This window comes from Nerophis ophidion, linkage group LG28 (assembly GCF_033978795.1).
Source record: "Nerophis ophidion isolate RoL-2023_Sa linkage group LG28, RoL_Noph_v1.0, whole genome shotgun sequence".
In the NCBI taxonomy this organism is placed as follows: Eukaryota; Metazoa; Chordata; class Actinopteri; order Syngnathiformes; family Syngnathidae; genus Nerophis; species Nerophis ophidion.
Window position 1 is genome coordinate 3,054,240 of NC_084638.1, and position 26,159 is coordinate 3,080,398.

At 42.9% G+C, this 26,159-nt stretch overlaps 1 protein-coding gene across 1 annotated transcript in view; it reads left to right on the top strand.

Moving 5' to 3' along the window:
- The window catches only part of LOC133544904 (acyl-CoA-binding domain-containing protein 5-like), a 72,210-nt gene extending 46,478 nt beyond the window's left edge, over positions 1 to 25,732 (top strand). The window contains exons 12-16 of the mRNA XM_061890144.1: positions 8,549 to 8,697; positions 12,605 to 12,807; positions 19,970 to 20,020; positions 20,112 to 20,227; positions 24,178 to 25,732. Coding sequence (XP_061746128.1) covers positions 8,549 to 8,697; positions 12,605 to 12,807; positions 19,970 to 20,020; positions 20,112 to 20,227; positions 24,178 to 24,190 — 532 coding nt within the window. The 3' untranslated portion in view covers positions 24,191 to 25,732. The remainder of the gene's footprint in view (positions 1 to 8,548; positions 8,698 to 12,604; positions 12,808 to 19,969; positions 20,021 to 20,111; positions 20,228 to 24,177) is intronic.
- Positions 25,733 to 26,159: the final 427 nt, after the last annotated feature.

Here is a 26,159-nt window from a genome sequence, read left to right on the forward strand (position 1 = left end):
TTTTCTGTGTTTTATTGAAAAATTGCGCTAGAGCCCAATTTTGAGATTTTTTTTTTTTTTTTTTCATTAGATCACAATTTCTGCCAGTCCTGATGTGTGTTCCAAGTTTAGTGAGTTTTGAAGCATTTTAAGGGGGTCAAATTGCAGCTCTAAGAGGCAAAAATAGCGTTTTTTGGCGAAAATTTTGCTTTGAAAGGGTTTTGCAAAATTTCTGTTGATTTTAGGTGTAGGAGTTTCTGATGGGGAATTTAGGTCTAGGTCAGTTCTACATAGAGGATTTTGTTTCATGTCTCTACGACATTCCTACCGGAAGTTACAAGCAGTCTGGTTTTTTTTTTTCGTAGGGGGCGCTAGCGCGCATTTTTCATTTTTGGGGTTTGGTTGCTTAATATGTGTTTTTGCCAAGCCTTACCGATGTGTGTGCCAAATTTGGTGAGTTTTGAAGCATGGTCAGTGGGTCAAATTAGGGTTCAAAGCTGCGGAAGAATAATAATAATAAGAAACGTTACAGATTCAATAGGGTCCTTGCCTTAGCAAAGGACATGGATGTCCTTTGCTGGCAGGGCGGACCCTAATAATAAAACGCAGCAGATTCAATAGGGTCCTTGCATGGCAAAGGACATGGATGTCCTTTGCCATTGCAGGGCGGACCCTAATTAAAGCTGCAAGCAGCGTTGGTCGGGTCCGCCGCCGCCGCCGCCGTGTCCCGAGTCCCGATCTTAGTCAGACCAACATAGAGGTCTTTGTTTCATGTCTCTACGACATTCTTAACAGAAGTTACAAGCAGTTTTGTCTGGAAAAAGGTGACGGCTTTTTACAAAACTTTTATTTTGAAGGGGTAATTGCCAACTTCCTGTTGATTTTAACTGAAAGATGCCACCTATCAAAATGTAGGTCTAAGTGAGACCTACATAGAGGTTTTTGTTTCATGTCTGTCCGACGTTCCTACCAGAAGTTACAAGCAGTTGTATCCGTTTCCTCTTCCTAGGAGCAGTTTTTCTGTGTTTTTGTCAAAAATTGCAATAGAGCGCAATTTTGAGTTTTAAGGTTTGGTTTTTTCACTAGATCGCAATTTCTGCCAGTCCTGATGTGTGTGCCAAGTTTGGTGAGTTTTGAAGCATTTTAAGGGGGTCAAATTGCAGCTCAAAGAGGCAAAAATAGCATTTTTTTGCGAAAATTTTGCTTTGAATGAGTTTTTGCAAGATTTCTGTTGATTTTGGGTATAAACATTTTTTATTGGAAATGTAGGTCTTAGTCGGACCTACACAGAGGTTTTTGTTTCATGTCTCTACGATATTCCTAACGGAAGTTACAAGCGGTTTGTTTTTGTTTTTTGCTAGGGGGCGCTAGCGCGCAATTTTCATTTTTGGGGTTTGGTTGCTTAATATGTTGGGAAAGGACACCGTACCGACGTGTGTGTCAACTTTGGTGAGTTTTGAAGCATGTTAAGGGGGTCAAATTAGGGTATTGTCTGTGTTGTATTCCTAGGGGGCGCTAGAGCACAATTTTGAGTTTTGGGGTTTGGTTTTTCCACTAGATCGCAATTTCTGCCAGTCCTAATGTGTGTGCCAAGTTTGGTGAGTTTTGAAGCATTTTAAGGGGGTCAAATTACAGCTCAAAGAGGTAAAAATGATATTTTTTTGGAAAATTTGCGCAGGGGATCTTTGAAGGCGCGTAAAATCAAAACCTTAAAACTTATCACAACTTTGATCTATACTTTTAATCAGAAGGGTTCAAACTCTCTCCTGTGCGAGTTTGAAGCCGAAACGACAAACGCACTGGGAGGAGTATCGATTTGAAAAAGGTGACGGGTTTTTACAAAAACTTTTATTTTGAAGGGGTAATTGTCAACTTCCTGTTGATTTTTTCTGCTAGCTGTCAATTACTAAAATGTAGGTCTAAGTGAGACCTACATAGAAGTTTTTGTTTCATGTCTTTCCGGCATTCCTACCCGAAGTTACAAGCAGTTTTGTCTGCGGTTTCTTCCTGGAAGCAGTTTTTTCTGTGTTTTATTGAAAAATTGCGCTAGAGCGCAATTTTGAGTTTTTTTTTTTTTTTTTTCATCAGATTGCAATTTCTGCCAGTCCTGATGTGTCTGCCAAGTTTGGTGAGTTTTGAAGTATTTTAAGGGGGTCAAATTGCAGCTCAAAGAGGCAAAAATTGCATTTTTTGTGAAAATTTGGCTTTGAATGGGTTTTTGAAAATTTTTTGTTGATTTTGGCCCCAGAAGATACAATTATGGAATTTAGGTCTAAGTCATCCCTACACAGAGGTTTTTGTTTCATGTCTCTACGACATTCCTAACGGAAGTTACAAGCAGTCTGTTTTTTGTTTCCTTTTAGGGGGCGCTAGAGCGCAATTTTCATTTTTGGGGTTTGGTTGCTTAATATGTTGTGGTGTCACGGTAGACCGACGTGTGTGTCAAGTTTGGTGAGTTTTGAAGCATGTTAAGGGGGTGATGTTGGGGCGCGACGGTGCGGAATAAAGAAAGAAAGAATAATAACAAGCAGCGTTGGTCGGGTCCGCCGTTGGCCGCCGCCGCCGCCGCCGTGTCCCGAGTCCCGATCTTAATCAGACCTCCATAGAAGTTTTTGTTTCATCACTCTATGACATTCCTAACAGAATTTACAAGCAGTTTTGTCAGTTATTTTTCCTAGGGGGAGCTAGAGCACAATTTTCATTTTTGGGGTTTGTTTTTTTATTGGATGGCAATTTTCACCAGTCCTGATGTGTGTGTAAAATTTGGTGAGTTTTGAAGCATGTTAAGGGGGTCAAATTACAGATTGGTGTTTCTGGATGTTGTTGATACATGGCTTTCGCTTGGCATAGTATAGCTTTAACTGGCACTTTGAAGCATTTTAAGGGGGTCAAATATCAGTTCAAAGAGTCAAAAAAGGCCTTTTTTGCAAATATTTTGTTTTGAAGGGGTTTTTGTCAACTTCCTGTTGATTTTAGGTATAGAAGTGTTTAATGGAAATGTAGATCTAAGTCAGACCTACATAGAGGTTTTTGTTTCATGTCTCTACGACATTCCTAACAGAAGTTACAAGCAGTTTTGTCTGGAAAAAGGTGACGGCTTTTTACAAAACTTTTATTTTGAAGGGGTAATTGGCAACTTCCTGTTGATTTTAACTGAAAGATGCCAATTATCAAAATGTAGGTCTACAGACCTACACAGAGGTTTTTGTTTCATGTCTCTACGACATTCCTAACGGAAGTTACAAGCAGTCTGTTTTTTGTATCTTCCTAGGGGGCGCTAGCGCGCAATTTTCATTTTTGGGGTTTGGTTACCTAATATGTTGGTCTGCCGCTCCATACCGATGTGTGTGTCAAATTTGGTGAGTTTTGAAGCATGTTAAGGGGGTCAAATTAGGGTATTGTCTGTGTTGTATTCATAGGGGGCGCTAGAGCACAATTTTGAGTTTTGGGGTTTGGTTTTTTCATTAGCTCGCAATTGTTGCCAGTCCTGATGTGTATGCCAAGTTTTGTGAGTTTTGAAGCATTTTAAGGGGGTCAAATTACAGCTCAAAGAGGTAAAAAGGAAAATTATTTGGAAAATTTTCGCAGGGGTTCTTTGAAGGCGCGTAAAATCAAAACCTGAAAACTTATCACAACTTTGATCTATACTTGTAATCAGAAGGGTCCAAAGTCTCTCCTGAGCGAGTTTGAAGCCGAAACGACAAACGCGCTCAGAGGAGATAACTTTTGAAGAAAGGTGACGGGTTTTCACAAAACTTTTATTTTGAAGGGGTAATTGCCAACTTCCTGTGTATTATTTCTGCTAGCTGTCAATTATTAAAATGTAGGTCTAAGTGAGACCTACATAGAAGTTTTCGTTTCATGTCTTTCCGGCATTCCTACCCGAAGTTACAAGCAGTTTTGTCTGTGTTTTCTTCCTGGAAGCAGTTTTTTCTGTGTTTTATTGAAAAATTGCGCTAAAGCGCAATTTTGAGTTTTTTTTTTTTTTTTTTTCATTAGATTGCAATTTCTGCCAGTCCTGATGTGTCTTCCAAGTTTGGTGAGTTTTGAAGCATGTTAAGGGGGTCAAATTACAGCTCAAAGGGGCAAAAATAGCATTTTTTAGCGAAAATTTTGCTTTGAATGGGTTTTTGCCAAATTTCTGTTGATTTTAGGTATAGGCATTTCTAATGGGGAATCTAGGTCTGAGTCAGACCTACATAGAGGTTTTTGTTCCATGTCTTTACGACATTCCTAACGGAAGTTACAAGCAGTCTGTTTTTTTTTTTTCGTAGGGGGCGCTAGCGCGCATTTTTCATTTTTGGGGTTTGGTTGCTTAATATGTGTTTTTGCCAAGCCTTACCGATGTGTGTGCCAAATTTGGTGAGTTTTGGAGCATGGTCAGTGGGTCAAATTGGGGTTTGAAGTTGCGGAAGAATAATAATAATACGATTTGCCTGAGACTTGGACAGGACAAAAAAATAAAAAAATAAATAAAGGAAATTTAACTTGCGGCGTGCACTATGCACTGTAGCTGCCAGATGGCAGTAGAGTGTTGGATATCTTTAAACATGTGGCGATTCCAACTTTGACAGTGGCGCTTTCCATCATTTTCAGCAGACTGCATTAAAAATAGATTAAAAGGCCTACTGAAATGAGATTTTCCTTTTTGAACGGGGACAGCAGGTCCATTCTATGTGTCATACTTGATCATTTCGCCATATTGCCATATTTTTGCTGGAAGGATTTAGTAGAGAACATCCACGATAAAGTTAGCAACTTTTGGTGGCTAATAAAAAAAAAGCCTTGCCTGTACCGGAAGTAGCAGACGATGTGCGCGTGACGTCACGGGTTGTGGAGCTCCTCACATCTGAACATTGTTTACAATCATGGCCACCTGCAGCTAGAGCTGTTCGGACCGAGAAAGCGACAATTTCCCCATTACTTTTGAGCGAGGAAGAAAGATTGGGGCGGCATAGCTCGGTTGGTAGAGCGGCCGTGCCAACAACTTGAGGGTTGCAGGTTAGATCCCCGCTTGTGCCATCCTAGTTACTGCCGTTGTGTCCATGGGCAAGACACTTTACCCACCTGCTCCCAGTGCCATCCACACTGGTTTAAATGTAACTTAGATATTGGGTTTCACTATGTAAAGCGCTATCCATCCATCCATCCGTTTTCTACAGCTTATTCCCTTTTGGGGTCGCGGGGTGCGCTGGCGCCTATTTCAGCTACAATCGGGCGGAAGGTGGGGTACACCCTGGACAAGTCGCCACCTCATCGCAGGGCCAACACAGATAGACAACATTCACACACTAGGGCCAATTTAGTGTTGCCAATCAACCTATCCCCAGGTGCATGTCTTTGGAGGTGGGAGGAAGCCGGAGTACCCGGAGGGAACCCACGCATTCACGGGGAGAACATGCAAACTCCACACAGAAAGATCCCGAGCCTGGATTTGAACCCAGGACTGCAGGCACTTCGTATTGTGAGGCAGATGCACTAACCCCTCTGCCACCGTGAAGCCCGAGGAAAGCGCTATATCAATATAATTCACTTCACTTCACATTCGTGGATGAGGAAATTCAGAGTGAAGACATGAAAAGAAAGAAAAAAACAGCGAGGTCAGTGAGAGAGATTCGGATGTTTTTTAGACACATTTACTCGGATAATTCTGGGAAATCCCTCATCTGCTATTGTGTTGCTCGTGTTTTAGTGAGTTAAATAGTACCTTAAAGTCGGAGGGGTGTGGCCACGGGTGTGTTGACCCAGTGTCTCTGAGGGAAGTCACGCAGCTGTAGCAGGACGCAAGCTCCGCTGATGTCTCCGGTAAGAGCTGACTTATTACCACAATTTTCTCACCGAAACCTGCCGGGAACCATGTTCGCTTGACCGCTCTGTTCCATAGTAAAGCTTCACCTCCGGGAATTTTAAACAAGGAAACACTGTGTGTTTGTAATAATAATAATAATAATAATAATGGATTAGATTTATATCACGCTTTTCTATTGTTAGATACTCTTAGTGCTCACAGAGAAGTGGGAACCCATCATTCATTCACACCTGGTGGTGGTAAGCTACATATCAATCAATCAATGAATGTTTATTTATATAGCCCCAAATCACAAATGTCTCAAAGGACTGCACAAATCATTACGACTACAACATCCTCGGAAGAACCCACAAAAGGGCAAGGAAAACTCACACCCAGTGGGCAGGGAGAATTCACATCCAGTGGGACGCCAGTGACAATGCTGACTATGAGAAACCTTGGAGAGGACCTCAGATGTGGGCAACCCCCCCCCCCCTCTAGGGTACCGAAAGCAATGGATGTCGAGCGGGTCTAACATGATACTGTGAAAGTTCAATCCATAGTGGCTCCAAGACAGCAGTGAGAGTCCCGTCCACAGGAAACCATCTCAAGCGGATCAGCAGCGTAGAGATGTCCCCAACTGATACAGGCGAGCGGTCCATCCTGGGTCCCGACGAGCGGTCCATCCTGGGTCTCGACTCTGGACAGTCAGTACTTCATCCATGGTCATCGGACCGGACCCCCTCCATATGTAGCCACAGCTGCCCTGGGGTAGACTGACGGAAGCGTGGCTGCCAGTTTTGCACCTACGGCCCCTCCGACCACCACTTATTATTCATTGCACCGGGGGCAAAGGGTGAAGTGTCTTGCCCAAGGACACAACGGCAGCGATTTGGATGTCAATAGTTGGGAAGCGAACCTGCAACCCTCAGGTTTCTGGCACGGCCGCTCTAGCCACTACACCAGGGGTAGGGAACCTATGGCTCTAGAACCAGATGTGGCTCTTTTGATGACTGCATCTGGCTCTCGGATAAATATTTGCTGACATTGCTTAACACGATAAGTAATGAATAATTCCGCTGGTAATCATAAAAAAAAATGTTCAAAATATAAAACATTCTCATGCATTCTCATCCATCCATCCGGTTTCTACCGCACCTGTTCAAGAAGTTGCATTAATGGTGAGAAGTATTTTTTATTTTTTTTGGTTAGCCTCAAAGTAACAATGTTATTCAAAAAAATAAGAGACTTCATCCATCAGCCATCATCTTCCGCTTATCCGAGGTCGGGTCGCGGGGGCAGCAGCCTAAGCAGGGAAACCCAGACTTCCCTCTCCCCAGCCACTTCGTCTAGGTCTCCCCGGGGGATCCCGAGGCGTTCCCAGGCCAGCCGGGAGACATAGTCTTCCCAACGTGTCCTGGGTCTTCCCCGTGGCCTCCTACCGGTTGGACGTGCCCTAAACACCTCCCTAGGGAGGCGTTCGGGTGGCATCCTGACCAGATGCCCGAACCACCTCATCTGGCTCCTCTCAGATGTGGGCAACCCTCCCCCTCTAGGGGACCGAAAGCAATGGATGTCGAGCGGGTCTAACATGATACTGTGAAAGTTCAATCCATAGTGGCTCCAAGACAGCAGTGAGAGTCCCGTCCACAGGAAACCATCTCAAGCGGATCAGCAGCGTAGAGATGTCCCCAACCGATACAGGCGAGCGGTCCATCCTGGGTCTCGACTCTGGACAGTCAGTACTTCATCCATGGTCATCGGACCGGACCCCCTCCACAAGGGAGGGGGGGACATAGGAGAAAGAAAAGAAGCGGCAGATCAACTGGTCTAAAAAGGAGGTCTATTTAAAGGCTAGAGTATACAGATGAGTTTTAAGATGAGACTTAAATGCTTCTACTGAGGTGGCATCTGGAACTGTTACCGGGAGGGCATTCCAGAGTACTGGAGCCCGAACGGAAAACGCTCTATAGCCCGCAGACTTTTTTTGAGCTCTAGGAATCACTAATAAGCCGGAGTCTTTTGAACGCAGATTTCTTGCCGGGACATACGGTACAATACAATCGGCAAGATAGGCTGGAGCTAGGACACAACTGAGAGCTTTGCCTTCCGGCTCAGCTCCTTCTTCACCACAACGGATCGGTACAACGTCCGCATTACTGAAGACGCCGCACCGATCCGCCTGTCGATCTCACGATCCACTCTTCCCTCACTCGTGAACAAGACTCCTAGGTACTTGAACTCCTCCACTTGGGGCAGGGTCTCCTCCCCAGTAAATCAGTGTTAAAAAAAAATAAAAAATTCTATCGCTCTCACGGAAATACTTTTAAAATTATTTGGCTTGCATGGCTCTCTCAGCCAAAAAGGTTCCCGACCCCTGCACTCCGCCATGCTGTAGTGGGTAGTTTGTGTGGCTAAAGGCTAAAAGCTTCCCACCTACATCTTTCTTCTTTGACGTCTCCATTATTAATTGAACAAATTGCAAAAAGATTCAGCAACACAGATGTTCAGAATACTGTGTAATTAGGCGATTAAAGCAGACTACTTATAGCTAGGATCGGGTTGGAAAATAACCCGAGACGTCAAACGCGACGTTTTCAACACCACACTTTGCAGGAAATTTAAAATTGCAATTTAGTCAACTAAAAAGGCCGTATTGGCATGTGTTGCAATGTTAATATTTCATCATTGATATATAAACTATCAGACTGCGTGGTGGCTAGTAGTGGCTTTCAGTAGGTCTTTAACCGTTGGGAGTGACTGACTTTTGATATTTTTCCTTTTTAAGACGCTTCCTACATCCGCCGTATCTCCAGCGAGGGAACAAGAGCTTTGGTTTGAGAGTTCCTCCGCTCTTAAAGCAGAAGATGGTTCCCTCCTCAGAAGGGAGTCCCGCCTTCAAGAACCCCACAACGCGACTTTCAAAAGAGGTAAAAGTCACGCCGCAGAGATTTATGTCGTCAGCTTTTAACTAGGGCTGGCCATGTACTGCTCGCCTGTGTATCGGCTGGGGACATCTCTGCGCTGCTGGTCCGCCTCCGCTTGGGATGGTTTCCTGCTGGCTCCGCTGTGAACGGGACTCTCGCTGCTGACAAGAAAGTTTGATCACATTACGCCTGTACTGTATATACCTTTATATACATATATACATACATATATACTGTATATACCTTTATATACATATATACATACATATATACTGTATATACCTTTATATACATATATACATACATATATACCTATACTGTATATACCTTTATATACATACATATATACCTATACTGGCTCACCTGCACTGGCTTCCTGTGCACTCAAGATGTGACTTTAAGGTTTTACTACTTACGTATAAAATACTACACGGTCTAGCTCCATCCTATCTTGCCGATTGTATTGTACCATATGTCCCGGCAAGAAATCTGCGTTCAAAAGACTCCGGCTTGTTAGTGATTCCCAAAGCCCAAAAAAAGTCTGCGGGCTATAGAGCGTTTTCCGTTCGGGCTCCAGTACTCTGGAATGCCCTCCCGGTAACAGTTCGAGATGCTACCTCAGTAGAAGCATTTAAGTCTCACCTTAAAACTCATTTGTATACTCTAGCCTTTAAATAGACTCCCTTTTTAGACCAGTTGATCTGCCGTTTCTTTTCTTTTTCTTCTATGTCCCACTCTCCCTTGTGGAAGGGGGTCCGGTCCGATCCGGTGGCCATGTACTGCTTGCCTGTGTATCGGCTGGGGACATCTCTGCGCTGCTGATCCGCCTCCGCTTGGGATGGTTTCCTGCTGGCTCCGCTGTGAACGGGACTCTCGCTGCTGTGTTGGATCCGCTTTGGACTGGACTCTCGCGACTGTGTTGGATCCATTGTTGATTGAACTTTCACAGTATTATGTTAGACCCGCTCAACATCCATTGCTTTCGTCCTCTCTAAGGTTCTCATAGTCATTATTGTCACCGATGTCCCACTGGGTGTGAGTTTTCCTTGCCCTTATGTGGGCCTACCGAGGATGTCGTAGTGGTTTGTGCAGCCCTTTGAGACACTAGTGATTTAGGGCTATATAAGTAAACATTGATTGATTGATTGATTACAAATTTTAATCGAAGTTAATCGCACTATTTCTCTGATTAATCGCGATTAACTGCATTGTATACACAAAGCCCAATAATGAATTCAAAAGTAGTGTGTAGTGCACCTTTATTGGAATATTCTCCCACATGAACAAAAAGCGCCAAAACATTTGTTGTGCAAACACAATTTAAATCAGTCCTTGTTAAACAGTAGCAGTTAAATAGCATATTTGATGAAAATCAACTCCAAAAATGTAAATACAAACATTTAAGCTTATTGCCACTGCCAGGGTATTTAAGTTATCCTGTTTTTTTTATCAGGGATCTTATGTTTAAAAAACCTATATTATAGGTAGTGGGCTGTTTTAGGGAATTTTTGATCAAATTATCCGTAGTAGTGAAGTGAATTATATTTATATAGCGCTTTTCTCTAGTGACTCAAAGCGCTTTACATAGTGAAACCCAGTATCTAAGTTACATTTAAACCAGTGTGGGTGGCACTGGGAGCAGGTGGGTAAAGTGTCTTGCCCAAGGACACAACGGCAGGGACTAGGATGGCGGAAGCGGGAATCGAACCTGCAACCCTCAAGTTGCTGGCACGGCCGTTCTACCAACCGAGCTATGCCGCCCCAGTAGCAATATTAATAATGTTGTGTTTATTCTGCGTAGTGCACTTAAAATAATTATGTGTGAGGACTGGTGGGCATTGTGATGGCCGGGTTCGATTCCCTCGAGGATGCGCTGACGTGAACGCAACAAAGGTAGGATCTTAAAATATTTAACAAAAAAGGGAGCTCTGAACAGAAATACTGGAGCTAATAAAAAGGAAAACCAAAAACGCTAGCATGAAAACGAGGAAGTAAAAATAGACCAACTTAAATAGCACGTTGGCACAAAAGAGAAAACAAATCATCGGTATGTAAACTGGACAAAACAAGTGGCTTAGCGTGAGAGGCTAGCGAGTATAGAAATACTTGCGAGAAAGCAAATGATCAAAATCCAGACGTACGGTGGCGTGAAAGCAAACTATGAACCCAGACCGAATGAACAGAGAAGACTGGCTTAAATAGGTGGGGTGATAATTAGTAGCAGGTGTGCGGGGCGAGACTAGCACAGTATCATGTTGGACCCGCTCGACAGCCATTGCTTTCGAGGTCCTCTCCAAGGTTTCTCATAGTCAGCATTGTCACTGGCGTCCCACTGGGTGTGAATTCTCCCTGCCCTTTTGTGGGTTCTTCTGAGGATGTTGTAGTCGTAATGATTTGTGCAGTCCTTTGAGACATTTGTGATTTGGGGCTATATAAATAAACATTGCGTTCAAAAGACTCCGGCTTATTAGTGATTCCTAGAGCTCAAAAAAAGTCTGCGGGCTATAGAGCGTTTTCCGTTCGGGCTCCAGTACTCTGGAATGCCCTCCCGGTAACAGTTCGAGATGCCACCTCAGTAGAAGCATTTAAGTCTCATCTTAAAACTCATCTGTATACTCTAGCCTTTAAATAGACCTCCTTTTTAGACCAGTTGATCTGCCGCTTCTTTTCTTTCTCCTATGTCCCCCCCTCCCTTGTGGAGGGGGTCCGGTCCGATGACCATGGATGAAGTACTGACTGTCCAGAGTCGAGACCCAGGATGGACCGCTCGTCGGGACCCAGGATGGACCGCTCGCCTGTATCGGTTGGGGACATCTCTACGCTGCTGATCCGCTTGAGATGGTTTCCTGTGGACGGGACTCTCACCGCTGTCTTGGAGCCACTATGGATTGAACTTTCACAGTATCATGTTAGACCCGCTCGACATCCATTGCTTTCGGTCCCCTAGAGGGGGGGGGGTTGCCCACATCTGAGGTCCTCTCCAAGGTTTCTCATAGTCAGCATTGTCACTGGCGTCCCACTGGATGTGAATTCTCCCTGCCCACTGGGTGTGAGTTTTCCTTGCCCTTTTGTGGGTTCTTCCGAGGATGTCGTAGTCGTAATGATTTGTGCAGTCCTTTGAGACATTTGTGATTTGGGGCTATATAAATAAACATTGATTGATTGATTGATTGATTGATTGATTGATTGACTGATGAGTGACCATGGTGACAAAGCAAACAGGAAATAAGGAGTCGGAGAAATATACAAAATGGAAAAATAAATAGTGTAGATCTGAGCAGCAGATCGCAACATTATGACCATATCTAGGAATCGATATGATGGGAATTTTCCGATTGTTTGATGTTATGAGCCAGGGAATAAAAGAACTACCCTACCCAGCATGCAACAGGAGTGACGCGGTAGCCCGGTTGTGTGTCGCCATGACGACATCTTGTATGTTGTGATATGCACGCTCTGAAAGTAAACGTTAAGAACTCAGCCAACACTCCTGGTCTGCATTATTCATAAATAGACAGACAACACATATACTCCGCTGCTTCATAGGCCGCTGGATGTAGACGGCAAAGTATTCCCATGCTAGCTAGCACGCCTCATTCAGTCCAAAACGGCCCGATCTATCCACATTCAGAATTGTCTGGCGTTCGTAAGTGACCACGCTGTAAGCCAGCCAGGAAATTTGCAGAATTGTCCGGTATTTTTGCCCAAATGTTCCATCTTTACCAAGAGCCCCACCACGCCATCTTGTTAAAAAAAGGCGTTAACAAAATAAAAGCATGTAAACAACATACGCAAATGTGCGATAAAATAATTGTCGGCGTTAATAGATGGATGAGTTAACTCGTAATTAACGCATTAATTTGCCCACCCCTACTTTTAACATGTCCCAATTTGGCGGGTTTTTTTCCAGACTCCCCGATGACCGCGTGCAACTCCCAGTCGTGGTCGCCGGCCCGTGACGCCGCGTCGCCGTGCGCAGGCTCCAGCGGCGCTTCCTGTGGGAACGTCAACGAGCAAATCGCCGCGGCTCTGTTCAGGCTGCAGGACGACATGACCCACGTGCTGCACCGCCTGCACACGCTGGAGGAGCTCAGCGTGGCGCAGGTGAAGGAGGTGAGTCCTACAGCAAAGTGTGGATGGTTTAGTGCAGGCGTGTCCAAAGTGCGGCCCGCGGTTAATATTTTACCGGCCCGTTTGCAAAACTTGCAAAATTGATCGTTTTTAAAAAAACATTTAAAAAAAAGTGGAATGAGGTGAAATCTAATGAGGAAAAAGTGGCAATGTTGACACAAAGATGGACCGCTCGCCTGTATCGGTTGGGGACATCTCTACGCTGCTGATCCGCTTGAGATGGTTTCCTGTGGATGGGACTCTCGCTGCTGTCTTGGATCCGCTTGAACTGAACTCTCGTGGCTGTGTTGGAGCCACTATGGATTGAACTTTCACAGTATCATGTTGGACCCGCTCGACATCCATTGCTTTCGGTCCCCTAGAGGGGGGGGGTTGCCCACATCTGAGGTCCTCTCCAAGGTTTCTCATAGTCAGCATTGTCACTGGCGTCCCACTGGATGTGAATTCTCCCTGCCCACTGGGTGTGAGTTTTCCTTGCCCTTTTGTGGGTTCTTCCGAGGATGTTGTAGTCGTAATGATTTGTGCAGTCCTTTGAGACATTTGTGATTTGGGGCTATATAAATAAACATTGATTGATTGATTGATTGATTAGTGCAGAGGTGTCCAAAGTGAGGCCCGCGGTTAATATTTTACCGGCCCGTTTGCAAAAATTGCAAAATTGATAGTATTGCAAGAATAAAAAAAAAAAACATTTAAAAAAGGTGGAATAAGGTGAAATCTAATGAGGAAAAAGTGGCAATGTTGACACAAAGCTGCCATGAATTGCTCCCAAAAAAAAAAAAAAAAGGACAAAAAAATCCATGTTATAAGGAGGTGAGTCCTACAGCAAAGTCAATCAATCAATCAATCAATGTTTACTTATATAGCCCTAAATCACTAGTGTCTCAAAGGGCTGCACAAACCACTACGACATCCTCGGTAGGCCCACATAAGGGCAAGGAAAACTCACACCCAGTGGGACGTCGGTGACAATGATGACTATGAGAACCTTGGAGAGGAGGAAAGCAATGGATGTCGAGCGGGTCTAACATGATACTGTGAAAGTTCAATCCATAGTGGATCCAACACAGTCGCGAGAGTCCAGTCCAAAGCGGATCCAACACAGCAGCGAGAGTCCCGTTCACAGCGGAGCCAGCAGGAAACCATCCCAAGCGGAGGCGGACCAGCAGCGTAGAGATGTCCCCAGCCGATACACAGGCAAGCGGTACATGGCCACCGGATCGGACCGGACCCCCTCCACAAGGGAGAGTGGGACATAGAAGAAAAAGAAAAGAAGCGGCAGATCAACTGGTCTAAAAAGGGAGTCTATTTAAAGGCTAGAGTATACAAATGAGTTTTAAGGTGAGACTTAAATGCTTCTACTGAGGTGGCATCTCGAACTGTTACCGGGAGGGCATTCCAGAGTACTGGAGCCCGAACGTGTGGATGGTTTAGTGCAGGTGTGTCCAAAGTGAGGCCCGCGGTTAATATTTTACCGGCCCGTTTGCAAAAATTGCAAAATTGATCGTTTTTAAAAAAACATTTAAAAAAAAGTGGAATGAGGTGAAATCTAATGAGGAAAAAGTGGCAATGTTGACACAAAGCTGCCATGCAGGCATTTTTTTTTTCCCATCCATCCATCCATCCATCCATTTTCTACCGCTTATTCCCTTTTGGGGTCGCGGGGGGCGCTGGCGCCTATCTCAGCTACAATCGGGCGGAAACAAAATCTGTTTTATTACTTTAAAATTATCACTTTAAAATGTTTTATGTGGGAAAAAATATTGCATACGTTGTGTGGTTGCCATTTAAAAACGTCAAAGTTTTGACAAAAAATAGCATAAAACCAACAAAATATCCATCCATTTTCGACCGCTTATTCCCTTTTGGGGTCGCGGGGGGCGCTGGCGCCTATTTCAGCGACAATCGGGCGGAAGGCGGGGTACACCCTGGACAAGTCGCCACTTCATCGCAGGGCCAACACAGATAGACAGACAACATTCACACTCACATTGTCTTTATTTTATTTTTTTTCCATCCATCCATCCATCCATTTTCTACCGTTTATTCCCCTTCGGGGTTGCGGGGGGCGCTGGCGCCTATCTCAGCTACAATCGGGCAGAAGGCGGGGTACACCCTGGACAAGTCGCCACCTCATCGCAGGGCCAACACAGATAGACAGACAACATTCACACTCACATTGTCTTTATTTTATTTTTTTTTTCCATTGCTCCAAAAAAAAAAAGGACAAAAAAATCCATGTTATAATGAATTATTACTTAAAAATTATCACTTTAAAATGTTTTATGTGGGAAAAAATACTGCATACGTTGTGTGGTTGCCATATAAAAAACGTCAAAGTTTTGACAAAAAATAGCATAAAACCAACAAAATATCCATCCATTTTCGACCGCTTATTCCCTTTTGGGGTCGCGGGGGGCGCTGGCGCCTATTTCAGCGACAATCGGGCGGAAGGCGGGGTACACCCTGGACAAGTCGCCACCTCATCGCAGGGCCAACACAGATAGACAGACAACATTCACACTCACATTGTCTTTATTTTATTTTTTTTCCATCCATCCATCCATCCATTTTCTACCGTTTATTCCCCTTCGGGGTTGCGGGGGGCGCTGGCGCCTATCTCAGCGACAATCGGGCGGAAGGCGGGGTACACCCTGGACAAGTCACTACTTCATCGCAGGGCCAACACAGATAGACAGACAACATTCACACTCACATTGTCTTTATTTTTATTTTTTTCCATTGCTCCAAAAAAAAAAGGACAAAAAAATCCATGTTATAATGAATTATTACTTTAAAATGATCACTTTAAAATGTTTTATGTGGGAAAAAATATTGCATACGTTGTGTGGTTGCTATTTAAAAACGTCAAAGTTTTGACAAAAGAGCATAAAACCAACAAAATAATTGTTCAAACTTAAAATCCACAGATATATCGGAAGTTGATTTTGAAATTTAAGTGTTAAAAGTAAAAAAAAATTTTCGGACTATAAGTCGCGTTTTTTTTTGTAGTTTGGCCGGGGGGGTGAGACTTGGCCAAACTATAAAAAAAGAAAGGAAAAAAATAAATACAATAAAATAAAATAAAATAAAATAAAAAAATATATATATATATTTTTTTTTTCTTTTCGGCAAGTGTGATGCTGTTAAACAGCAATCATATAAAACTCCCAAGCCGCATTAACATTACATTTTAATATTAGGTGCGGGCCGCGTGTCTGAGACCCCTGGTTTATACATAGCACAAAGCAAAAAAAAACTCTGTATGCTGTGTTATTTCATTTTAAATTTCAAATGAGTTTTGTGGCTCCCATTGTTTTCTTTATTTTGTGAAACGGGTCAAAATGTCTCTTTGAGTGGTAAAGGTTGCCGACCCCTGAGCTATATGAATGCTTAAAACTGCTTAATTTGGGGGCAAAAACGTAAAAATAATCCATGCAACATTTTGACCGAAGAACCACCATTACATGTTATGTAGACCACAAGGAAGTCTTTTACATTTAGAAAAAAATTATACAAAAATGATCCCTTTAACTCTTCTGTGGTGTTCGGGTCTGTGGGACCCGTTTTCATTTTTTATTAAAAGAAAAATGATACAATGAATACATTTTTCAAACTGAGACTCACTGACTTTGGCTCATTTTCTGTGATCAATATATAGCAGAGAACATTTTTAATGACCACACACCATACACTCCCCCTACACATTTCTATTACATATAAGATGTCCGGGTCCTCTGGACCCGGGACTAATAGAAGTGTGGAAATTGATGTTCTGTGTACCACACACACACACACACACACACACAGCAGGCCAGAGTGTAGGTACACAGAAGATCAGAGGGTCAAATGTGCGAGAAAATGAGAGCAGACAGAGTTGACTAACAATGTTGCAACCTTTTGTGAAGAACATATATCAGAATACATATTTGATGACCACACACCATACACCCCACCTACACATTTCTATTACATATAAGATGTCCACTGGACCACGCACGCACACACACACACGCACACACAGCAGGCCGAGACAGGAGGACAGAGTGTAGGTTCACAGAACATCAGAGGGAAAAATGTGCGAGAAAATGAGAGCAGACAGAGTTGACTAACAATGTTGTAACCTTTTGTGAAGAATATATATCAGAATACATATTTAATGACCACACACCATACACCCCACCTACATATTTCTATTACATATAAGATGTCCACAGAACCACACACACACACACACACACACACACACACAGCAGGCCAGAGTGTAGGTTCACAGAACATCAGAGGGAAAAATGTGCGAGAAAATGAGAGCAGGCAGAGTTGACTAACAATGTTGCAACCTTTTGTGAAGAACATATATCAGAATACATATCTGATGACCACACACCATACACCCAACCTACACATTTCTATTACATATAAGATGTCCACAGAACCACACACACACACACACACACACACACACACACACACACACACACACACAGCAGGCCAGAGTGTAGGTTCACAGAACATCAGAGGGAAAATGTGCGAGAAAATGAGAGCAGGCAGAGTTGACTAACAATGTTGCAACCTTTTGTGAAGAACATATATCAGAATACATATTTGATGACCACACACCATACACCCCACCTACACATTTCTATTACATATAAGATGTCCACTGGACCACGCACGCACACACAGCAGGCCGAGACAGGAGGAGGACAGAGTGTAGGTTCACAGAACATCAGAGGGAAAAATGTGCGAGAAAATGAGAGCAGACAGAGTTGACTAACAATGTTGCAACCTTTTGTGAAGAACATATATCAGAATACATATTTAATGACCACACACCATACACCCCACCTACACATTTCTATTACATATAAGATGTCCACAGAACCACACACACACACACACACACACACACACACACACACACACAGCAGGCCAGAGTGTAGGTACACAGAAGATCAGAGGGTCAAATGTGCGAGAAAATGAGAGCAGACAGAGTTGACTAACAATGTTGCAACCTTTTGTGAAGAAGATATATCAGAATACATATTTAATGACCACACACCATACACCCCACCTACACATTTCTATTACATATAAGATGTCCACTGGACCACGCACGCACACACACACACGCACACACAGCAGGCCGAGACAGGAGGAGGACAGAGTGTAGGTTCACAGAACATCAGAGGGAAAAATGTGCGAGAAAATGAGAGCAGACAGAGTTGACTAACAATGTTGCAACCTAATGACCACACACCATACACCCCACCTACACATTTCTATTACATATAAGATGTCCACAGAACCACACACACACACACACACACACAGCAGGCCAGAGTGTAGGTTCACAGAACATCAGAGGGAAAATGTGCGAGAAAATGAGAGCAGGCAGAGTTGACTAACAATGTTGCAACCTTTTGTGAAGAACATATATCAGAATACATATTTGATGACCACACACCATACACCCCACCTACACATTTCTATTACATATAAGATGTCCACAGAACCACACACACACACACACACACACACACACACACACACACACACACACACACACACACACACACACACACACACACACAGCAGGCCAGAGTGTAGGTTCACAGAACATCAGAGGGAAAAATGTGCGAGAAAATGAGAGCAGGCAGAGTTGACTAACAATGTTGCAACCTTTTGTGAAGAACATATATCAGAATACATATTTGATCACCACACACCATACACCCCACCTACACATTTCTATTACATATAAGATGTCCACTGGACCACGCACGCACACACAGCAGGCCGAGACAGGAGGAGGACAGAGTGTAGGTTCACAGAACATCAGAGGGAAAAATGTGCGAGAAAATGAGAGCAGACAGAGTTGACTGACAATGTTGCAACCTTTTGTGAAGAATATATATCAGAATACATATTTAATGACCACACACCATACACCCCACCTACACATTTCTATTACATATAAGATGTCCACAGAACCACACACACACACACACACACACACACACACACACACACACACACACACACACACACACACACACACACACACACACACACACACACACACACACACACACACAGCAGGCCGGAGTGTAGGTACACAGAACATCAGAGGGAAAAATGTGCGAGAAAATGAGAGCAGACAGAGTTGACTAACAATGTTGCAACCTTTTGTGAAGAACATATATCAGAATACATATTTAATGACCACACACATACACACACACACACACACACACAGCAGGCCGGAGTGTAGGTACACAGAACATCAGAGGGAAAAATGTGCGAGAAAATGAGAGCAGACAGAGTTGACTGACAATGTTGCAACCTTTTGTGAAGAACATATATCAGAATACATATTTAATGACCACACACCATACACCCCACCTACACATTTCTATTACATATAAGATGTCCACAGAACCACTCACACACACACACACACACACACACACACACACACACACAGACACACACACACACACACACACACACACACACACACAGCAGGCCGGAGTGTAGGTACACAGAACATCAGAGGGAAAAATGTGCGAGAAAATGAGAGCAGACAGAGTTGACTAACAATGTTGCAACCTTTTGTGAAGAACATATATCAGAATACATATTTAATGACCACACACACACACACACACACACACCACACACACACACACACACACACACACACAGCAGGCCGAGACAGGAGGAGGACAGAGTGTAGGTACACAGAACATCAGAGGGAAAAATGTGCGAGAAAATGAGAGCAGACAGTGTTGACTAACAATGTTGCAACCTTGTGTGGGAACCACAGGTGCAGAAACACAAAAGAAGAATCCCTGTGGGATGCAGAAACCAACAGAGAAATTTTGTAAAATACTAAACCGATGTTTATTGGGATACGGTAAACATCTGTTCAGTATTTTAACATAAAAGTGTTTGATTGTGAGGTATTAAAAGCCACAAAATGCAACGGGTCCATCAGACCCACAAACGCTGGCTGAGTAACAACAATATGAACAATACACAAGAGTTAATGCGCCTTATAATCTGTTTTTTTCTGGTGCGCCCTATGGTTCCCGGAAAATACGGTATTTATTGATTGGAATATTTATTCTCCCATTTCAAGTCAAGGTCATCTTCATTGAGGTGTGAGGACTCTCTACCTGCAGCACACAAGGTATTCACAGTTTTTTAACCAAAAATATTTATCGGATATTCTTATAAATGATTGTCACCACACACTGAATTCTCCCCAGTTCTCTTTACAGTTCCGGAAACCTTCCTGGTGGCCATTTGACCATTCGCCGGTTACCGTGGTGATGACCGCACTCTGGCCCGCGATTGCATATGGACTAGTCCAGCTTTATTCACGCCGGAAAAGACGGTGAGCGAGATATTAAGTGACGGAGTTAGAGTCAAAAGTTGACGTACACTTGTAAAGGAAATGATGTCATGGCTGTCTTGAGTTTGCAATCATTTCTACAACTCTTATTTTTGACGTTCGACCATGTCAGAAGAGTTTTGAAGAAGATCCGTTTACTCTCTGTAAAGCAGCAGTTCCATTGGCAGCTAAACAGGCCCTTAGCATAATACTACCACCACCATGCTTGACGGTAGGTATGGTGTTCCTGGGATCGAATCCCTCACCTTTTCTCCTTAAAACATATTGCTGGGTATTGTGGCAAATTTTTGTTTCATCTGACATCACATGGACACAGATAAAACCTCTTAAAGGAAAGTTCTGTGGTCAGAGCAAACAAAAATGGAGCTGTTTGGCCACAATACCCAGCAATATGTTTGGAGTAGAAAAGGTGATGCCTTTAATCCCAGGAACACCAAACCTACCGTAAAGCATGGTGGTGGTAGTATTATGCTCTGGGCCTGTTTTGCTGCCAATGAAACTGGTGCTAGAATTAGGGTTTTAAAATGGCTTTCCCAAAGTCCTGACTTGAACGTGTGGACAATGCTGAAGAAAGAAGTCCATGTAAGAAAACCAACAAATCATAATATGCAACATCACATGGACGAAGGTAAGACCTTCTAAAGGAAAGTTCTGTGGTCAGAGCTGTTTGGCCACAATACCCAGCAGTATGTTTGGAGTAGAAAAGGTGATGCCTTTAATCCCAGGAACACCAAACCTACCGTAAAGCATAGTGGTGGTAGTATTATGCCCTGGGCCTGTTTTGCTGCCAATGAACCTGGTGCTAGAATTAGGGTTTTAAAATGGCTTTCCCAAAGTCCTGACTTAAACGTGTGGACAATGCTGAAGAAAGAAGTCCATGTAAGAAAACCAACCAATCATAATACGCAACATGACATGGACGAAGGTAAGACCTTCTAAAGGAAAGTTCTGTGGTCAGAGATGTTTGGCCACAATACCCAGCAGTATGTTTGGAGTAGAAAAGGTGTGGCCTTTAATCCCAGGAACACCAAACCTACCGTAAAGCATGGTGGTGGTAGTATTATGTTCTGGGCCTGTTTTGCTGCCAATGAACCTGGTGCTAGAATTAGGGTTTTAGAATGGCTTTCCCAAAGTCCTGACTTAAACGTGTGGACAATGCTGAAGAAAGAAGTCCATGTAAGAAAACCAACCAATCATAATACGCAACATGACATGGACGAAGGTAAGACCTTCTAAAGGAAAGTTCTGTGGTCAGAGCTGTTTGGCCACAATACCCAGCAGTATGTTTGGAGTAGAAAAGGTGTGGCCTTTAATCCCAGGAACACCAAACCTACCGTAAAGCATGGTGGTGGTAGTATTATGCTCTGGGCCTGTTTTGCTGCCAATGAAACTGGTGCTAGAATTAGGGTTTTAGAATGGCTTTCCCAAAGTCCTAACTTAAACGTGTGGACAATGCTGAAGAAACAAGTCCATGTAAGAAAACCAACAAATCATAATATGCAACATCACATGGACGAAGGTAAGACCTTCTAAAGGAAAGTTCTGTGGTCAGAGCTGTTTGGCCACAATACCCAGCAGTATGTTTGGAGTAGAAAAGGTGTGGCCTTTAATCCCAGGAACACCAAACCTACCGTAAAGCATGGTGGTGGTAGTATTATGCTCTGGGCCTGTTTTGCTGCCAATGAAACTGGTGCTAGAATTAGGGTTTTAGAATGGCTTTCCCAAAGTCCTAACTTAAACGTGTGGACAATGCTGAAGAAACAAGTCCATGTAAGAAAACCAACCAATCATAATACGCAACATGACATGGACGAAGGTAAGGCCTTCTATAGGAAAGTTCTGTGGTCAGAGCTGTTTGGCCACAATACCCAGCAATATGTTTGGGGTAGAAAAGGTGATGCCTTTAATCCCAGGAACACCATACCTACCGTAAAGCATGGTGGTGGTAGTATTATGCTCTGGGCCTGTTTTGCTGCCAATGAAACTGGTGCTAGAATTAGGGTTTTAGAATGGCTTTCCCAAAGTCCTGACTTAAACGTGTGGACAATGCTGAAGAAAGAAGTCCATGTAAGAAAACCAACCAATCATAATACGCAACATGACATGGACGAAGGTAAGACCTTCTAAAGGAAAGTTCTGTGGTCAGAGCTGTTTGGCCACAATACCCAGCAGTATGTTTTGGAGTAGAAAAGGTGTGGCCTTTAATCCCAGGAACACCAAACCTACCGTAAAGCATGGTGGTGGTAGTATTATGCTCTGGGCCTGTTTTGCTGCCAATGAACCTGGTGCTAGAATTAAGGTTTTAGAATGGCTTTCCCAAAGTCCTGACTTAAACGTGTGGACAATGCTGAAGAAAGAAGTCCATGTAAGAAAACCAACCAATCATAATATGCAACATCACATGGACGAAGGTAAGACCTTCTAAAGGAAAGTTCTGTGGTCAGAGATGTTTGGCCACAATACCCAGCAGTATGTTTGGAGTAGAAAAGGTGTGGCCTTTAATCCCAGGAACACCAAACCTACCGTAAAGCATGGTGGTGGTAGTATTATGCTCTGGGCCTGTTTTGCTGCCAATGAAACTGGTGCTAGAATTAGGGTTTTAGAACGGCTTTCCCAAAGTCCTGACTTAAACGTGTGGACAATGCTGAAGAAAGAAGTCCATGTAAGAAAACCAACAAATCATAATATGCAACATCACATGGACGAAGGTAAGACCTTCTAAAGGAAAGTTCTGTGGTCAGAGCTGTTTGGCCACAATACCCAGCAGTATGTTTGGAGTAGAAAAGGTGATGCCTTTAATCCCAGGAACACCAAACCTACCGTAAAGCATGGTGGTGGTAGTATTATGCTCTGGGCCTGTTTTGCTGCCAATGAACCTGGTGCTAGAATTAGGGTTTTAGAATGGCTTTCCCAAAGTCCTGACTTAAACGTGTGGACAATGCTGAAGAAAGAAGTCCATGTAAGAAAACCAACCAATCATAATACGCAACATCACATGGACGAAGGTAAGACCTTCTATAGGAAAGTTCTGTGGTCAGAGCTGTTTGGCCACAATACCCAGCAGTATGTTTATAGTAGAAATCCCAGGAACACCATTCCTACTGTCAAGCATGGTAGTGGTTGTCAGGTTCAAACACTGATGACATCTATTAAACAAGACAAGAAGCAAGGAATTAAACAGAGACAGAATTAAATTTGACTCAATGAGGAGAAACTCGTACACCTGTACCATGAATTAATTAACGTGGACCCCGACTTAAACAAGTTGAAAAACTTATTGGGGTGTTACCATTTAGTGGTCAATTGTACGGAATATGTACTGAACTGTGCAATATACTAATAAAAGTATCAATCAATCAATCAATCAATCAATCAAACCCTTGTAGTCTCACCACGCTCTGACCAAAGATTTTCACGCCTCTTTTATTTGAACTTTCCCTGATTACATGGCAACAGCTGTTTCTAAGGGAGTGGGGTCATAAACAGCCATCGCCTCTGATTACAGATCAGTCCAAAGAAAAGGGTTAGTTCAAAGAAAAGGTCGTGAAAACAGTTCAAAGAAAAGGTGCCTTGAGGTGAGTCAGGCGCTGCTTCCCCTCCGCTTTGTAGTTCTCGGGTCAAGACAAAACATTTCTGTGGATTACAATACATCAAAGAAACAGAACCCCTCACGTCGCTCCTCATACTACACGCTGGAGTTTTACAAGCCTTTTGTATGCTAAGGGAATGGCTAAATCAAGCTATTGGAACGGCTTTCCCAAAGTTCTGATTTAAACGTGTGGACAATGCCGAAGAAACAAGTCGGTGTCAGAAAACCAACACATTCACCTGAACCGCACCGATTTTGTCAAGTGTATGTCAACTTTGACTGTGTGTCCCAAGTTTATCGTGACTGCTTGACGACAATGCTTATCTCCTTTGTCGTCTCACAGGAAAATGACTTGAATTCATCCCGGGACTTCACATCATCGAGTTGGAAAAAGCTTAAAATCCAATACTCCAGAGATGAGAGTATTGTGAGCGCGTTAGAAAGATTTGGATTTCAGCGTCATGTGTCGACATTTTCAGTAGTCGTATTTTTTAATGTATATTTAATTTAGCTTTAATAATTAGTATACTTTCAGGATATATTTTCTGCAACTGTTGCATACGTAAGCATTTATATGCATTTTTACTCAGAAAAACAAACATTGAATTTTCAAATGAGGAAAACTCAAATGAACTGATTATATACCCGAATTAGAGTCAATGGTTATTTATTCTTTTACTGTAATTCGACGGGAAAAAAACGGAATATTTGTAAAGTAGTTTTTAGATTTTACATTGCAGTAGTTTTGTTCGACAGAAACATAATAAAGACAATCTTTATATAGTATTTTATGATCTATTTTATTGTTTGTTGCATTGTCAACAAGAAACACACCAACCAGAGACTCTAACTGGGCTGTTTTCCACCAAAGATTTAGTCCAATCTGAGTTGTTAGATTTTGCTATTTGTGACAATCAGTTGACTCTTTGGTTATGGATGTAAATCAAAAGGTACTTAGGAAAGGAATGCAGCCTTTCATTAAAGTAAACAAAATAAACTTGTCATTTGTTACTTTATTTACCTCGTAAAGGTCTGAACCAGTTTGTGAGGTCCGCTCTGCCGCACAAGAGAACATCATACTTGATTAAATAGGAGTAAGTAAAAGTCACAATGATGGATTTAACGTCCAACGATACGACTGTGAAGTTGAATCTTCTTCTATATGAAGACCGTCCTAGACTGTCGTGTACCTAGTAACCGGGGCCCGCTCCTCCCTATACGCAGGTCATGTACTCTGCGTAGGTCTCTTTTATCTATGGGGGCCCTTTTCTGCGTTAATAAGAACATGTCAAATGTAGTTTTGTTCCACAGAAACATAATAAAGACAATCCTTATGTAGTATTTTATGATATGTTTCATTGTTGATTGCATTGTCAAGAAGGAACACACCAACCAGAAATTCTAAATGGGCTGTTTTCCACCAAAGATTTAGTCAAATCTGAGTTGTTAGATTTTGCTCATTGCGACAATCAGTTGACTCTTTGGTTATGGATGTAAATCAAAAGGTACTTAGGAAAGGAAGGCAGTCTTTCATTAAAGTAAACAAAATAAACTTGTCATTTGTTACTTTATTTACCTCGTAAAGGTCTAAACCACAGTTTGTGAGGTCCGCTCTGCCGCACAAGAGAACATAATACTTGATTAAATAGGAGTACGTAAAAGTCACAATGATGGATTTAACGTCCAACGATACGACTGTGAGGTTGAATCTTCTTCTATATGAAGACCGTCCTAGACTGTCGTGTGCCTAGTAACCGGGGCCCGCCCCTCCCTATACGCAGGTCATGTACTCTGCATAGGGCTCCTTTATCTATGGGGGCCCTTTTCTCCGTTAATAAGCATATGTCAAACGTAGTTTTGTTCCACAGAAACATAATAAAGACAATCTTTATGTAGTATTTTATGATCTGTTTCATTGTTGATTGCATTGTCAACAAGGAACACACCAACCAGAGACTCTAACTGGGCTGTTTTCCACCAAAGATTTAGTCCAATCTGAGTTGTTAGATTTTGCTCATTGCGACAATCAGTTGACTCTTTGGTTATGGATGTAAATCAAAAGGTACTTAGGAAAGGAAGGCAGTCTTTCATTAAAGTAAACAAAACACACATGCCAATTGGGACTTTATTTACTTCCAAAAAGTCTAAACCACAATTTATGAGGTATGGTGTGGCGCATAATAGGACATCATACTTGACTAGATAGGGGAAGTTAGTCGTAACGATGGATTTAACGTTGTAGGATACGATTCAAAGTTGAATCTTCGACTATTTGAAGACAGCCCTAGACTGTTGTGTACCTAGTACCCAGGGACATCCCTCCCT